Raw genomic sequence first — 17,719 nt, 5'->3', positions numbered from 1 at the left:
GGTTAGACCAAAAAGCACAAACCAAACACAATTATGTTGAATATCAAACCTTACTTATAAAAAAAGCCAGAGCAAAAAAAACATTTTTCAACATCAAATTTTCTAAGGATAAAACATAAAAAATATAATACACATCCAAATTATATTCACTATGAAATTTCTGGATGGCCACACAAAGCTCAAGCTAATTGCAATTTAACATTTATATCAAACAATAATGTGAATTACTAAAAAAAAAAAAAAAAAAAAAAAAAAAAAAAAAAAAAAAAAAGACCCAAACAAGCACTAACATCAAGCAACAACTTTAACTCAAAATCCAGGTGCTCAAGCCTTGGCTAGCATTTGTTGGTTAAGTTAAAAAAGAATTTAACTTAGAATTTTTAGTTATTATCATCCTTTCTAGGGAAGGTAAAAAAAACATCCATCCATCCCCTGTAACCATCCCTGTAACCATCTCCTTTCGACCAAATTGCCACTTGAACCTCTGCATTCCACCAGTCTCTTTGGACAATGGTCCACCAGACTTACCAAGTACCTCTTTGGCCACTAGTCAATAGAATCAGTTCTACATCTTCTAATACTAACATATGGCAATACCAACCTAGGATGAGTGATTATAATCTCTCTCCAGGAATCGCTTTAAAATCTTGACAACATGCACTATCAAACTTTAAACGATTTGGCTGACAACTGATTCATTTTTATAGGTTATAAAGGGTGATCCCTCTTGTTAAACCAGTTCATTGCCAAAGATAAACAACGAGCAAATTAAGCTACCAATATAAATGTAACACATAGTTTCGCTTCTCATGCATTTAATGCATGGAGCACGTCCTCAGAGTCTTTCATATCATTATAAATCTCTTTCTCTCTTTTCTCTATTAACTTAACTTACATATTTGATCACTAGTCTTTATCTAACTGTCCAAGCTGTCATTTTAATCTTTTTTACATTATCACTGGTTAATTTATTTTTTGATTCATGTAATGTTGAGTTACAAGATAAAGAGAAAATAGAAGGCCATAAGTGAAGAGGGAAGACTAACCTTTGATAATGCATTGCAGCATAAGAGGACAAAGGCCATGGAGGCAAGAAAATCTGTTCAGAACCTTACTGAAACAATTCATTCTCTACTAGGACTAAAAGCCCATTTTACCTCCAGCTGGGTCAAATCGTTTTGTGATATAATAAGACACTTGCCATCCGAAGGACCATCCAATGACTTGAAAGCAGAAAATTCTAAAACAAGTGTTTCTTTTGGCAACAAAGAAGATGATTTGGCCAGTGCAATCTCAAAAATCAAAGGTAAATCCTTGATTTTCAAGTACGAAAATGTATCAAAAATTTCACTCTCTCAATTTCCTCCTTACGCTAATGCCAAAACTTTTCTTTTCCCATGAACAGATGAACTTACTGCCTTAACTGCAAACATAAATCAATTAAATATTCAGAGAAGGCAGGTCCTCAATGATTTTCTGGACTTGAAAGGTTAGTCTTATTTGGCTGAAATTATTATTCTGTACATCTAAGTATGATATTTCAGCTAACTTTTTGTGAAAGATCAGTATTGCTTGCTTCAACTCATAAAGTTTGAGTGGCCACCTTAGAAGGGTTCGATTCATTAGATAATAGGGGTCATCTTTAATCGGAAAAATCTATGTAAATTCTTTACTGAGACACACTAATATATGTTGTAGTAATATGCTCATCATACTTGCACTGCAGGGAACATTCGTGTATTTTGTCGCATAAGACCCGTCGCATTGGGGGAGAATTTTGGCAATTTTAAACCTATTGTAGCTATGGATTCAAGTTATGTTCTTCTAAGGCTTTCAGATAATAAGAGTAGATGTTACAGTTTCGACAAGGTTTTCCTACCAGGTTCATCACAGTTTCGATAAAGTGAGAAAGAGATACAATTAAAGTCAGTACCTTTTTAAGAACATTTTAAAAACAACAAAAGTAAGGATGTTCCCATTTTCCGACAAAAGCAAGAACTTTCAGCCTGTGAACTGCCAAACACAAGCTACTAATTTAATTTAAAGTCAAATATACAGGCAACCAATTAACTAACTAACTAACTAAGTACTATATATTAAAAACATGCAAGCATTAAAATCAGTTCATAGGAGCTTGTCAAAGATGCAGGGTATGCCATTCAGTTCAGCAGCAAACAACTTGCTGGTATGCTAGCCTAATCCGCGACCAACTTCACTTGCTTACATTTGGAATCAAGTCTGAGCTTTGGAACTACTTAGTTTACGCCTTAAAATCAAACTGAGACTTGAACAGCTAACATTACCAGACATTAACCAACATAGAGATTCACAACTGTATGTGTTTACAAAGTGTCTTACACAAAAAATAAAAGCATGTAAATCTCTTAAACAAAAAATCAAAGCATTTTAAAAGTGATATTGAATCTCAAATAAACAAAAAATAATTTGAACTGGTTGCATAGAAAATATTCTCAAGGAAAAAGAATCCATTTCTATAGTAACTTATTCACGGGATCCCAAGATAGGTATCCTTCAAATGTTTCAATCTTCAAATTGAACAAAGATCTCAATAAAAGCTGCAAAAAAAAAAAACAACAACAACAACAAAAAAAATGATGGGTACAAGGAGAAAACAACGCATCCCTAAACGAGAACCCACAACTTTTCCAGAGACATTACATACAAAAATCTATGGGAAGAAAAAACAAAAGAAAAGAAGAATCGAAACTCACAACGGAGTGGCAGATCAGTAGCAAACCGCGTGGGGGCCATGGTTTGCGAACAGAGCAAGGGAGAGAGGGAGGGCCTCGGGCTGCTGGGCTAGGCGTGGAGGAGAAGGGGGCTCCGACGGAGGACTAGCGATGGCGTCGAGGTGTGAGTGGTGGCGAACGGTGCCCCTAACGACAACAACATAGAGAAATCTGAGAGAGAGAGAGGTCGAGGCTAGATTCGGGGGAAAGGATATTCCCACCGTGGGGGCTGGGGGAGAAGGAGGGGGTGGCCGTCGAGGTGAGGTGGCGGTGGCGTGGTGGGGTCGCTGGCGACGAGCTGTGTGTGGCGGCGTGGGTTGAGGGAGAAGATGGATTGGGGAGGTAGAGCGAGAGAGGGAAATAAATTAGGCGAAAATATAAAGCGGGTGGTTTAAATTTAATTTCACTTTCCGGCGATTTGGATTTACCGCTAGTAACATTTAATTTACTTAGATATGCTCTTGCGGCGAAAATACAGTGAATATTTTCGCCGCAAATAGTATCTGTTGCTTGATTTCTCTAATCCATAGAAATGTTTGCCGCTTACTCAATTTGCGACAAAATTAAAATCGCTGTAAAAAGTAAAAGTAATAACTTCTCCACCAGCTCAAAAATTCGAGATGGAAAGCAAGCGGCGACTTAGAAATCGCCGGAAATAATGTTTATTAGTGGTATTTTTTGTTGCGACGATATTAAAATCGTTGGGAAAGGCCTATTTTTATAAAAGACTATTTCCAGTGCTTTTTATTCGCCGCAAACTAACTATTATGGCGATTTTCCCATTCGCCGCAATTAAAATACTGCTATAGTTTCTAATATTATTTGCAGCAATTTTATGTCGCCGCAAAAGGTCAAATAGTCGCCGCTAATGAATGAACAGTAATTTCACATCAAATTTTCGTCTACATGGCTTTGGATTTCAGCGGCAATAAGAAAATCGCCGCAAATAAGGGTTAATTGCAGCGATTTTTATTGCAGCAGTAATAAAATCGCTGGAAAAGACGTTTTTTCTTGTAGTGACCCACTGGTTCGGTTTGATCCAACCAAATTTTTTTTTTTTTACATCCCTAATCAACTTCTTCTCTCTTCTTTCTACCACATTTATGATAATTTTTTTTTTAGTCTTTGAATCAGTTGTAATATTTGTTATAATTAGGGATGAAATCGGTTTGGTTCAGTCTAATTTTGAACATTTTTTGAAACCGAATCGGTACCCACCTATTATAAAAACTTGAAAATCGATATAGACCAATTCATTATCAAAACTAAAACTTTTTATTTTGATTCCACTATTATTAATGAACATAATAATGATTAGTGAACAATAATGGAATAATTCCTTCATATTTATAGAGATAGGGGATATAATTCACATGGATATAGTAAGTCTCGCTTGGGCTGCTTTAATGGTAGTCTTTCTCATTTAGATCTAGTCCGATCCGATTTTACCTACTTACCGTTATCAATTTGATCAACTTATTTTAACTTTGTGCAAGCACATCACTTGAAGTGCTTGTAGTACTAATAATTACATAATAACGTTGGCATATTAATACTGACTAGTAAAGGGATCATGTTTTATGTACAGATAATTAGAAGAAAGAAAGGATCGAAGACAAATCTGCATGAATAACTGAAAATACTAGCTAGCAGTAATGAAATTTTTCTAGTACCGATTTCTGGCCCGTGGACTAATAGTTTGGCGTTAACATTAATTTTAATAAACTATATATATTGAGAAAAGATATTTACAACTGTGAATTGTGCAATCATTGCGTAATCGCTTTAAAAAAATGAATGAAATATGAGATCTACGTGAAAAAAATTAATTTTTTAATAGTAGACCCTACACTTTTTCAAAACGATTACGCGATATTTACACACTTCACAATTATATATAAAATTATTCATATATATATATATATAGCTAGTACTAAAACTTTAATCAATTATAACAATATTATCAAACCTGGCTTGATGTATTTTTTAGTTAATACCTACAATTTTTTGCTTTTCCCAGTACCCTTCGACATGCATTTGCAGTAATTAGCTACAAAATCGAAACCTTCTTTAGTGGCAGTACTTCCCATCAAATATTAACTATTAGTAAACTCAAAGTGCTAAGTCTTGTTTTGTACACCGTTGGATCATGTTTTAATAACTCAGGTTTGCAGAATTGAGTCTGTGAAAATAAAGAAGGAGGCAACTGGGAGAAGGTGGCCTTAGAGTCGGAGAGTCTTCGATGCCAAAGTTAATATCGTATTTTGTAAGTTTGTAAATAATGAAAGAGTCTAGAGATCAAAAAGACGTTTCTCACACCTGAGAGTTGCTATTTATACCGGGAGTCTGGGAGGAACAGATTGTGTCTCCCCCATGGAGTCCGTATCATTTTACTGTTCCTTTTATCAAAGTTATTTAAAGCGATGTGCCTCTACGACAACGTCATTGATGTGGCGTGTAGCTCGGATAATGGTGCAATTAATGCGGCGTGATTCCCCGATTTGTCTTACCCTGCTGGCATAATTGGTGGTTCGCCGATGTCTCCTTATCAGAGGATCGATGCCTTACTTTCCGCCCGTTATGTGGACAGGTACTCAAGGAGCTGGACACTGTTCGAGGGGTCTCCAAGACGGCAAGTCTCATCCCCTGTAGTACGCTCTCTCAAGGAGGTTGCGTTCAAGGGGCCTACTCGTGAGCTGGGTCGAAGATTTTATTCGTTCTAGACTGGGCCTTCATTTCTTATTCCCTTAATTGCCATCTTCAAGCTTATTAAAAACTAGAGGGGAAAAGCCCTTTACACAAAATTTAGTAATTATTAACTATCAAATAAAAACTATTATTTTCTATAATATAAAAAATCATATAAAAAAAAAAATTATATATATGTATCGATTCGGTTCGGTTCGGTTCAGTTCGAATTGGTGTTCTAAAGATCAAAATAAAAATAGGACTGATTTTCAACCGATTTTGCTAAATTGGAAACAGACCGAACACATCGATTCGGTTTGGCTTACTGATTTCTCGGTTTTTTTAAAGCCCTAATTATAACCTAAGGTCCTAATTAGTTGATTTTCGTTGATCGATAATTCAAGTTAATTTGGACTGCTTATAATTAATAGATGCCCAGTTTTCATGGTTAGATCTAAATTTTATATTTCACCAAACTTTTTATTTTAGTACTGTGTAGTAGTTGTTCATGCGTGGGGCCCCAAGTCAGGCAGTCCGGTCCCATGTTAATGCCATGTAAAATTTCAATACGTGGGCCAATAATACGCTCACAAACCAAATCTATATATAGATATATATATTGGGCTGCAGCCAATCGTCCATATTATTTTAATTAGGCATCTTTGAAAGCATTCAAATGATCCATGACCAATTCATGGATTGAAGCCGGTGGATAATGCATGCATGGATTGGTTAAATACTATAGTATCATGACCAATTCTTTTAACATTTATAAATCATGATTCTGGCCTTAATATTTAGTAGTACTTAATTACTAGCTAGGTAACTCTATAATATATAATAAAAATATTTGATTTGTCGTCAAAACCTAATTAATTAGATCAAGTACTAGATATATCATATCTAGAAGTAGATTATATATAGCACCTAGACACGTACATGCATTAATATCTGTCTTTTAATTCATATAAAAACTTGTCAGTCATATATATTAATTAGCTAGGAAGAAATATAATCTTACAACTATTTTACAACAATGGAGGATAGTTTTGTAATATTAAAATTTAATTCTAAGTGGAATGTAGCACTGTTTATCTGGGTATATCTGAACGTGCATTACAAGAAAAATAAGCTTTTGTGCCCATTTAATTGTGGCGAAAATACTATTTGTGATCAAAACAGACTTATTTTAACAGTAAATAGTCATTTCGTTGAAATTAACTGGTCATAAATAAACAATTTTCTTGTAGTAACGGCCAAAACCCGTATTTCAAACTCAAGCCAAAATCTGGCCCTGATTAACCCAATTATAAACCAAGCAGGAACGAATCCGAGTTTTTGAAACTCAGAAATCTGGTTCCGACTTTACCTTTTTTTTTCTCCAAAAAAAATTCAACTTAGTGATGATATATGTGAAAATAATAAACCGTCATGCTGCATTCTTATATTTTTTATAATTTATTTTTAAAAACCGCACAAACCGTTTATTTAATAAGGGTCCAGCAGGTGGCAAAATATTGAATTATAGCGCGCTGCCTTACCGATCGATCATCGAATTAAGCGTTACATGCTAGCTAGCAAGATCAGCACCATGCAGGTGATCACACATGCATGCATGCATCCATCCATCCCTCCCTATATATTATATTATATATTCAAACTTGTAACCCCAGAGGAGACCTATCTATGACTACTTTGCCCTCCGTTTGATGATGATAAACCACCTCCTTCGCTTCTGTGACTTCCTTCTTGTAAATATACTTACTTGATGCCCACAAAAACGCTACTAAATTGAGTGTGGATATGACCAGAAGGAAGCCATAGTAGTAATCCAAGTGACTCTCATTCAGATTATTACCTATCCAACTCTTCCCTCCATCCCTTCGTGTGACTTTGTCCACCATTGTCACTAGAAAGCTGTTCATGAAGTTGCCAACACCAACCCCACTTGTGAAGAACGTTGTCCCAAGGCTTTGCATGTCTTCTGGAGACTGATCATAGAAGAATTCTAGCAATCCAATTGCATTGAACACATCGGCAATGCCTAGCAGAACATACTGGGGCAGTAGCCAAAATATGCTCATGGGGACAATTTCCTTCGCACCTACTACATGGTTCTCTCTTATGACATGCATCCGCCGAACTTCCACAACATAAGCAGCTGCAGTGGCTATAACTTGGATGACGAATCCAATACCAAGCCTTTGAAGCAGTGTGATTCCCCTAGAATTTCCAGTTCTTCGACGCATGAATGGCACAAAGTAACGGTCGTACATGGGCACAGAAAGGAGCATGGAGAGAGTTACGAAGCTCCCTAGGGAGGCAGCTGGAATCTGGAAGGTGGGGCTTAGGCTTCGGTCCAAGGTGGTTCCTTGCTTGACAAAAAGAGTGTTGATTTGTGCCCAAATCGTGTTGGGAACTAGTGTCACTACCCATATCAGGATCATCCCCAATACTAGCTTGGCTCCTTCTACCTGAGTCACTGTGCATGGTGGCCTTGAGACGTCCGAGCTGGCATCTTTTATTATTGCAGCCTTGTCCAAAAACCTGGGGAATAGTGGTAAATCGCCTTAGTCCATCACGTGTTTTGCTGCGTTCAACATAATATCTTTTTTTTTGTCCAAAAAAAAAAAAAAATGCCATTAAGAGTTGTGGAGGTGCCCACCATTAGGGACACGCACTTAAGCGCTGCCATCCCACGATGAGATCCTCTATCAGAAACAACTTGACTTAAAGATTGTGACCATACATATAATTCATTCAAGACGTGCAGAAGAAGCAGTGTGAACAGAGCATATGGGGAGAGTTTTCGAAACGAATGGCCAGCAACGTGCTCATATGACACCACCCTTTTCTTTGAAATAGAAGATTTCCTAGCTATGCACGATAAATGGGAGCTGGTCCACTCATTCTTTTTCTTTTTTTTGGGAGGGGGGTGGGGGGCTGTGGAAGATGGGCTGATATAAGTGTTCTTATAAGTTAAGTGTTTTGGAGAAGTCATGTTAAGTGTTCTTATATAGTTAAGTGTTTTAGAGAAGTAATGACGCTCCATGTATATATATATACCTAGTAACGGATAAGCAAGCTGCGTTATATATATAGTCTCAAAAACTAAAACTGAATGAGGAAAAATTCGTAAGGAATTCGGGGTCACTGTTAGATTATGATCACCACAACCGTGGTTAAAAGAAATTAAAATACTAGTTAGTAATATGGGTTTTAGAGAGCTCACCTGAAAATGGGGGTGTGTTGGACCTGCCTCTTCCCGCTGCTGGTGTAATGCTGCAGCTCAAACTCGTGAAGCTCTGAGGGGTTGTTAGGGAGCTGAAGCTTCCTATTTTTGAAAGCTGCAATGGGGACTCGAATCAAGTCCGTTGCAGGGCTCTTAGACTTCCTAACTTTGTGCCTGTACATTGGTGTCCCTAAATAGAAAATAAATACAGATAGCAGAAGCGCAACTGTAGGGATACCATAGCCTAATCCCCATCCCAAATTATCTTGAATGTAAACAAGGCCAAGAGTGGCAAGTAAAGCCCCTAAGAAAGAGCTGAACATCCACCAATTGAAGAACGAAACCTTAAGCTCTTTCTCGTGGGGGTTGAAATCATCAAACTGGTCTGCGCCAAAGGTTGATATGGTGGGCTTTGTTCCACCTGCCCCGATTGCGATAATGTAGAGAGATAAGTAGAAGAAGGAAATTTGTGAAGCTGTAGCTTTGTTGCAGAATCCATCTGTACATGATGGCTTCAAGCTTTTGAGTGAAACTACTGCTGTCAGAAGCACCATTCCCTGTTGAGACACCACATGATCGAGAGTATAATTAGCTTTTACTACAACGAGGAACAAGACAGCGTACGTTGTTCATCGTGGGCACGTGGAAGTTACAAGGCTTAAAAATCCTGCTATGTTAATGCATGGGAAATCGCACCGAAGTACTGCCAATCTTCTGTTATAAGTAGCATGACATGTTGTTCCTATGATCAGTACTAATTCATGATCAGTAGTACCGATTGTTTTTTCGGGCCTTATTCCGCTGATGGAGATAAAATTTAGGTTCCTTGCAAGCAGTCGTCAGTTGAAATTCCATCTTTGATAATCTATTAATCAAGCGTTTAAACTAAATAATTATGACCAATACAGCTTAGTGTAAATTGATGGGATAATTGGATGGTCCTACGAGCAAAAATAAAGAAGCTCATTGGTGTTGGGGAGTAGGTAATCTAAAATATGGTCCAAACATGTGCATGGTGCATTTTGCTTTGCTTGGAAGCTAAAGATATATAGTGAATGTAATACTACTTGATTATCATCTAGCTAGCTAGCCAGCTAGAAGATTAAGATCGGCTAGCTCAGAAATATGGTCAGGAATTAAAAAAAAATTCTAATTTAATGCAGATTATATATGTTTAATGATTGATAAACACAACATATATATATTCTTAGTGGACGAGGCATATTAATTAATTAATTTATATATATATATATATACCATGACGTATACAAGCAATGAGACAGTGAAAGTCCAGAAGCGACCGATGTAAGTATCTGCTATGTAAGCTCCAAGAATTGGTGTAATCCACACCGATCCTGACCAGTTATTCACATCCCTTACTGACGAGATTGTGTCTTGATGAAGTTGGGTTGTCAAGTAATTTACTAAGTTGGACGCTACTCCGTAAAAGGCCATCCTCTCAAATGCTTCATAACCTGAATTAAACATTCAACAAATTATTAATTAATTAGACGGAGCAATATTATTATATAAATACCAGTCTGCTATCTACGAGTACGTACGTACAATATTAAGAAATGTACATGCAATTTATATAATAACTACTGCAAGAAACTTATGATCAAACAATTAATTTGGTACAATTAATGAAGTTAATTTTTGCTGCAATCCTCTTAATTAAAGCTGGTTTCTTTGCGCGCATTCCACCCGAAGTTTACGTATGCCTAAGGACCAAAAATAAAATGCTTGCAAATAGTAGCTAGCGATCGAACGTTTTCTTACGAAGGAAACAAGCGTACGTACGTACATGATTTGTAGGTCTTAATTAATAGTTAAATATTTATCATGTGCCTGCCGGCCGGCCGCAATCTTATTACAAAATATGAAGTTTTTGACATTCAATTAATAAATTAATGAGCTAGGTGGAACCATATATATATATATATATATATATATATATATATATAAAGGATATGATGATTACCAACAAGGAAAGCACAAGCTCTCCATTTCCCAGTTTTAGATGCTAGTACGGGGCGACCACGAAGATCAACAGTGCCATCTTGGGTGTAAGCACTTCCTTTGGCTTCCATCAGATCAGATATATATATTTGCTTCTTTAATTTGCTTTGAGGATTGAAGCAGGAGATCATCAAGCTTTATAGGAAGCTGCTAGTGAAAGATGAGAAGAACTGCTTAGGGTAGCGGAGGCGGTGTCCTCGTATAAGTAGGCAAAGCTCTCACAAAGTCACGAACCTGATTACCCAGCTGTGACGTCCCTTGCTAGCTAGCTAGAGATTGTAATATTATAGGGGAAATGATATATGTCCCGCTGGGGGAAATGTATTTTTTTTTTTTTAATTTTTTTTATTTAATGATTAAGTATGTATTTTTTAATAATATTGTGATTTTTTTATATTTTCAAAAAATATTTAAAAATACACATATAAAAAAAGAAAAAACAATCTAAGACTAGCGGTGGCTCCTAGCGGGAGCTGGGAGCGGGGGCTGTAGAGCCACTCATATTATAGAGAAATGCTAAACATTATTCATTATTCACTTTTACATCTCACACTTTTTTTTTTTTATTCATGAGGTGCATGCATGGATATTTTCATAAGGCGTGTGGTGTGGGGTAGTGAATAGTATCTGATGAGAATAATTTTTCAATATTATATATGGCCATATGATATATATATATATATATTCATATATAGTACTTCAACCTGATCGAGCTTATATTAATTAATCTAATTCCAATGCTTAAGTTGAGATAAGAGACCCCAACTTCGATGGGCCCAATTGCTAGTACTAGTCTCGTCCATTGCGTTTGAGAGTACTGTTTGGGCACAAAGGTGGGGTGGCCCTGAGATGAGACCATGAAGTACCAGTTGTGGTATAACTAAAAAAAATCAAATATTGGCTTAATTATATATAATGTGAAAGGGGATAAAAAAGGACGTTGGACCCAATATTTGAATTCAAGCACTGATTAAATCTTTCTGTTCTGTTAGATAATCAATGATTATTATCGATCGATATAAGATTTATGACTCAGAATTCCAATAATATATACTTAGAACCCACTAACTAATATTAATGCATACGATCGATGATCATATGTTTGCTTTGACTCTATTGTCAATTGATAAACAATTATCCTCTGATCTACTCGATGGTTTTAGCACTACCTACCTCTACATTAACATTATCCCCCGCAGATCCATTAATTTCTTTTATATATATCTTTTTATTTTCATTTTTCCCAAAAATGTTGTTGCTAATTAAATCAACAACTAAAATTGCTCTTCCAAAATTGGCTAAATTATTAATATTCTTTATTCTGAGAAATTAAGTTGGGAAACACATGACCATATTCATGACGTGTTTTCCGGAAATTAGATGATGATCATATATGTTCACATGATCATGGAGCCTTATCCAACTGACACGCGGAGCAGCAACTTAGTCCTCCTGTAATTGCTTACGCTCTGACCATATACCTTCTTCTTATGATCTATATAGTTTTTTGTTTTTCTTTTTTTGTGCTCGACCGACCATTATTCATCTTTGGAAATTATGGGCTTCTTTGAATACATATTTTTTATTCCCTCATCTTTCGTACTTTTCAATAATGACTTTCTAGCCATTTCAAAAAGTATATAATGTTTTCTTTCGATCGTACCCTCTTACACACACATATAAAAGCTAGTAGGGGCGTATAAAATCCGCCTAACCCAGCCGAAAATTGATCAGATTGGCTGCCGGAGTAAGGAATCGACAAAGAATTGGTCGGCGGGTGGTAGAAATTGATGAAAATCGATATCGGCCGGTTCGACTCCTTAGAAAACAGCTGAACCGGCCGACCCTTTATATATATATTTTTAAATATATGTATATAAAACGGCGTTGTTTCACTTAAATAAGTGAAACGACATCGTCTTTACTTTGGAACTTAAAAAAAAAAAATGTATGGAATGGCGCCGTTTGGCTTTAATAAACCCCTAGCCCCTCTTCTTTTTCTTCCTTGCATTTTCTTCCTTCCTTCATTTCACCTGCAACTTTCTTCTGCTCTCTTATGGTAAAAGTCAATGCATCCCTCCTCCATCACAGAGACGTCGACGGCAGACCAAGGACCGAACCACACTGCGTTAAGATCGATAATATCGATTTTCTCTCTCCCAATCGACCAGTCTCGGCCGGTTCTTTCATCTCATGGCAAACGTTGGTTTGGCACCGCAATCGCACCGAACCCATCGATTTTCAGCCCTAAAAGCTAGCTAGCAATTTAAAGAGCCTCCCGGGCCATTTTTCATTTTCCTTTTAAAAGCAAGACATTAGTTGGACCGTCTCGGCCCACTGCATCCCAGCCTTGTGGGGGGTCACCGGTCCACCTTGGACTAGGTACTGGTGGGGGCCAGAGGTCTTAATTACCGCTTACCATGCAGTGACATTGTGGTAGGTCAAAATTAAAAGGAACGACCCGACCAACTAGCTTTTTGTGACCACAAATTAATTGCAATAAAATTGAAAAAAGGATATTTATTGCTGACCGACTAAGGAGTTTTTATTTTAATTTCCCCCTAGTTGGCTAACTAGTTTTTTTTTAAGGAAACAGACTCATTTAATTAATAATCCGAAGTTACAACTGTGACTTATAAATACATGAAAAATTCAGACTATAAGCTAACTACGCATCAGCTTTGGGGCTTCTCCACACAAAAATTTCTTTGTGATAGACATTGTCTTAACTTCACAACAAACTCTCTCCTAACAGAGAAATGAGTTCTGTAAAAACAAAATTTAAAGGCCCCCTCTATCCTCTCAAGAAGGAAGAGAATAGGACACTGCTATGGACACTAAATTCAATAGTCTATTTCTAATTTATTAATAACTACAATAACAAAAAAAACTACAAATTAAACACACTAACAACTACATAACCACAAGCACCAATGTGACCCTGGACGTCACGTCCACCACAAGCATCGGCATCTCGAGCCATGACGGCACGATCACCTAGCTCACGCACAGACAAAACAACCTCCATTGGGCATGTGGCACCTACGCATGAGCACTGGCCGTACGACCACTAGCCGTAGCGTCACCCGCCACTCTCAAACAACTCTTGCTCCAGATTACGTCCAATCCAAAAAACTAAACACCTCACTCGGGTCAACAAGAAAACAATGAGACAAACAAAAAACAAAACACTAAAACGGAACACCAAGAAACAAAAAAACAAAAACATTGAAATAACGAATGAACAATACACAATGAACAGCTGGCTAACAAGTTTGGTACGTGCACATGAGATCATTTACGTTTATGACTCCAAAATCATGATATTCAGGTAGTGGTGGTGTCAAAATCTTGATCTCACAATAATGATCCAAGAAATATATGATCAAAGGTAAATATATTTTTTAAATTATTTATTTATTTTATTTTATTTTTAATATTAATTTATTTCAAATTCCATTTATTAATATTAAACTATTATTTGCTCTTACTTCAATTTTGTAACTTGAACTCTATATGTTTGATTATGTGAGCTCGATTTATTCATGCTGAATGTGAACAAATTTAAAAAATTATTGAAACTAAACCAACAATTCTTACTACACGGTTAAAAGTCACTTCTTAGTTCTTCCAATGGTATTATTAAAAAATAAGAATTTTATATTTTAGTTTTATATAATATGCCTACACTATATCTAATACATATTTTTAACATATGACTTTCTTTATCATCACGACCAACAAATGTGTTTACAATCAATCCTCTCATTCCTAGCGTAACATCATTGCAAAAGTGGCAATACATGTTTTGTTCTTTTTCCTTTTTTTTTTAAAAAAAAATTTTAAGACTAACACTTAATAATTCATTACTGATACAACAACTATTACATTTTCAAAATTTTTGTCTTTGTTTTCAATATTCTTTTTTAAGAAATTTCAGAACAACACTCAATGATTCATTACTTGAAGACATAATTATAAAACGCTTGGATCAAACACATGCATCTGCCTCCAGTCATAATATCCATCCATTAACCAACATTTCTGATGTTGCAGAATTGCTCAAAACTTCACAATCCATGACGCTAAAATCATATTTTTAACAATAAATTCTTATTTTTATGAAAATTTCATCAACTTTCTTCTAAGTACATCACAAAATTTTCTTAACTATGTAATATTTACAACAACTTGATTTTAATATTTGTTATAAATATGATGTAGAAACCAAAATTTTTGGTAAAAGGGAAGATAAATGTGCTCGACCTCCACCAAATCTTTTTTTCCATGTCTTGCATTGGATGTAACAGAGGAACATGCTATGAATACAATGAAACATTTCTGTGTTATCATTGTAAATATACAAGCATTGCACAACCACGGTACGTACTTTTTCTCTAAACTTTTAGTTTTCATCACTCACTTAAAAAATTTAATATATACTTTCTATCCATCCTAACACATAAGTTCATAACTATATTTTTGTTACTAATAGTTGTCGAGCATATATTGAAGTCAATGATGGTACAGGACAATTAGTTACAATGATATTTGGTGCAATTGCAGAGGAAGCACTAGGTTGTTCAGTAATTAATTTTATGAATTATGCTAGCGATGTAACATAATATTACATTTTTTTTTAGCTCTTTTCAATTCAAATCATAGAATCTTTTTTTCTTTTTGCCATCGCATTTCAATTACTCTAATTTGCAAAAATATCATAAATCAAAACATGAATTTTTATAATAAGCTGATATTTCCATTTCAAACTTTTGAACCTTCAATTTTGTACATTTAGATTATTTATTTATCTAATAATGACATATAAATACTAAACTCATATCATCTAGGAGCATCTCCCATTCTCGAAAAATATTGCCAAAGAAACTTCACAAAAAGAGTGGATAACTCAACTTGGCGCTGACATAGATCAACTCAAACAACAGCATCACAAAATATACAATATTCTCTCAATTGATATTGCAAAGAAATACGAAACATGATGATTAACTTATTTACTATCTGATTTATCCTCTCATATATATTGTCTATATGACTTCATTTTGGAAACTTCTATCAAACTACAATTAATATTAAGCATGTATATTGCTTTGTTTTGTAAACTTGTATCAAATTTCTTTAGGATATATAATGCTATGATTAATACTAATACATATATTATGCTATGATTGATGTGTATATTATTTTATTTTTTCCATATATATAGTTGATATATATTTTCTCTCAACTAGGCGAACATCCCTTGGACGTTGCTCTGCTACCGTCGCATCTCCAGACCTGTGGGAATATATTCTCGTTATAATATACATTACGTAACTTATAAAATAAAAGGAGGAGAAGTCGCTTTTGAAGAAAAAACAAAACATGCTCTAATACAAATTAACATATGTCAATGTTTTACCGACTCCTCCCGATATATTCTTTCCGTTGCGAATCCATATCCATAGCTGCTCGATATTTATCCCTCCTAAGGTTGGCGTGTGCAATTCACACCCCTCCATTGCCCCCTTCTCTCTCTCTCAAGATTCTTAGCATCGCTCGCTTTCGCAATCATCCCTTGGGCTGTTCTCAAACCCTTCTTGGATTCTCAAAGGTAATTTTTTATGCTTTTGAAAATTACGCAATGTATAATTCATTTTTTCTACCTCTCTCTCTATGGGATATGTATTTTCTTTTCTTTTCTTTTTATGATTTTCTTGGGCCTTTTTGAACTTAAACATCGGAAAATTTGAGAAAGGCGATGTTTTTTGGTTTAGGGTTTTGCGATTCTTGTCATAATTCATAGGCGAAGTTTTTACTGGGAGGGACTCGGGAGGGAGGGTGGTGGAGCCCGTCAAGGGCTTTAATTTCCTGGGAGGGATATGAGAGAGAGAGGGAGAAAGAGAGAGAGGGAGAGGGAGAGAGAGAGAGGGACTAAGGAGGGAGGGAGGACTTGGGAGTGATAATATGTGGTGTCTACGTGGCAGACCACTTTTAAAGGCTGTTATTTAGAGAAAATTGAAAGGACCCGTGGGAAGATATTCTCTTAATTAAACTGCCTCTGCCGGCTGATCTGTGCAATGCATGCGGTGATATTTTGTATTATAATTATATATATATATATGTGTGCGCGCGCGCTCGTAGGAATTCGGCGCCACTTACACCCACTGCATGCATGCATTATATATCTTGATCTATCGCCGTGCCGCTTTGTCTTCCTTTACTACGTACATACGTAGTAAGTATACTGATCATCATGCATGCTGCATCTTCGATCACTTTGAATTTAATTTCTTCATGATGATCAGTACTTTTTTTGAGTTCCAAATTAGGGGATTGGTGATATATATTTAGGAAATTCAGTTTATGAGCTGACTGTAAATCGGGGGAGTTTCAAGTTGCAAAGTGATCATTACGACAAAAATTAAAAGGAACTTGTTGATTTCGTGTTTCGCGGGCCTGGGCAAATCCACACTCCCGGTGCCGCGATGTGAATTATTTGAAGCCCCTGGCAGTGTTCCGATGCGACTGTACGGTGGCGTTTAGTATGTCCATGGCGACGAATGGAAAATAAGTACTGTGAAAGTAAAAGTAGATGACACCAAGATTTATGTAGTTTGGCAATATGCCTACGTCCACAGGGTTGAGGGAGGGAAATATCTAATATATTATATCAGTTTACAATCACTCATGGATTCTTATATCTCACTGTATAGAGAAGGTTGAAACTCTTCTTGTTGAGGGCAATGTTTTCCTCCAAGGACTGCTTGAAGAAGAAGATCTTATTAAGGGAGAGCTCGGTCCCTCTGAAAAGTAGAAGTCGTTCATTATTCTATATATTTTCATCTGGTTGTATGCTTTATATATGTACCTATTTGTTGCATGTGTCAGCTTCCTTCCTTGGTCTACTTTCTTTCTGACATACTCTGAAACTCCCTACCATGAAATGACTTCTCTCCTTGGCATGTCTGACTTGCTCTCCTTTATTCCTTCTTCTCTTTCTGACATTTACAACTTTTATATCTCT

General features: G+C 36.0%; 2 protein-coding genes across 2 annotated transcripts; one reads left to right on the top strand and one right to left on the bottom strand.

Moving 5' to 3' along the window:
- The first annotated feature begins 1,083 nt into the window (after window positions 1-1,083).
- Window positions 1,084-1,902, top strand: LOC121248556 (kinesin-like protein KIN-14T). Its single transcript, XM_041147053.1, has 3 exons — window positions 1,084-1,306; window positions 1,406-1,489; window positions 1,727-1,902. Exons 1-3 carry the CDS (start codon window positions 1,084-1,086, stop codon window positions 1,900-1,902), a joined length of 483 nt encoding a protein of 160 aa, XP_041002987.1.
- A 5,003-nt stretch (window positions 1,903-6,905) lies between these two features.
- On the bottom strand, window positions 6,906-10,877 carry LOC121243159 (protein NRT1/ PTR FAMILY 5.1-like). The gene is made up of 4 exons (XM_041141228.1): window positions 10,655-10,877; window positions 9,928-10,145; window positions 8,671-9,227; window positions 6,906-7,985 (listed from the first exon to the last, which is right to left on the bottom strand). Exons 1-4 carry the CDS (start codon window positions 10,821-10,823, stop codon window positions 7,094-7,096), a joined length of 1,836 nt encoding a protein of 611 aa, XP_040997162.1. The 5' UTR covers window positions 10,824-10,877; the 3' UTR covers window positions 6,906-7,093.
- Between the last annotated feature and the right edge of the window lie 6,842 nt (window positions 10,878-17,719).

This window comes from Juglans microcarpa x Juglans regia, chromosome 1D (genome assembly GCF_004785595.1).
Source record: "Juglans microcarpa x Juglans regia isolate MS1-56 chromosome 1D, Jm3101_v1.0, whole genome shotgun sequence".
Lineage (NCBI taxonomy): Eukaryota > Viridiplantae > Streptophyta > Magnoliopsida > Fagales > Juglandaceae > Juglans > Juglans microcarpa x Juglans regia.
Note: the sequence above shows the minus strand (reverse complement) of the source record. Positions and strands in the feature narration are given on the sequence as shown.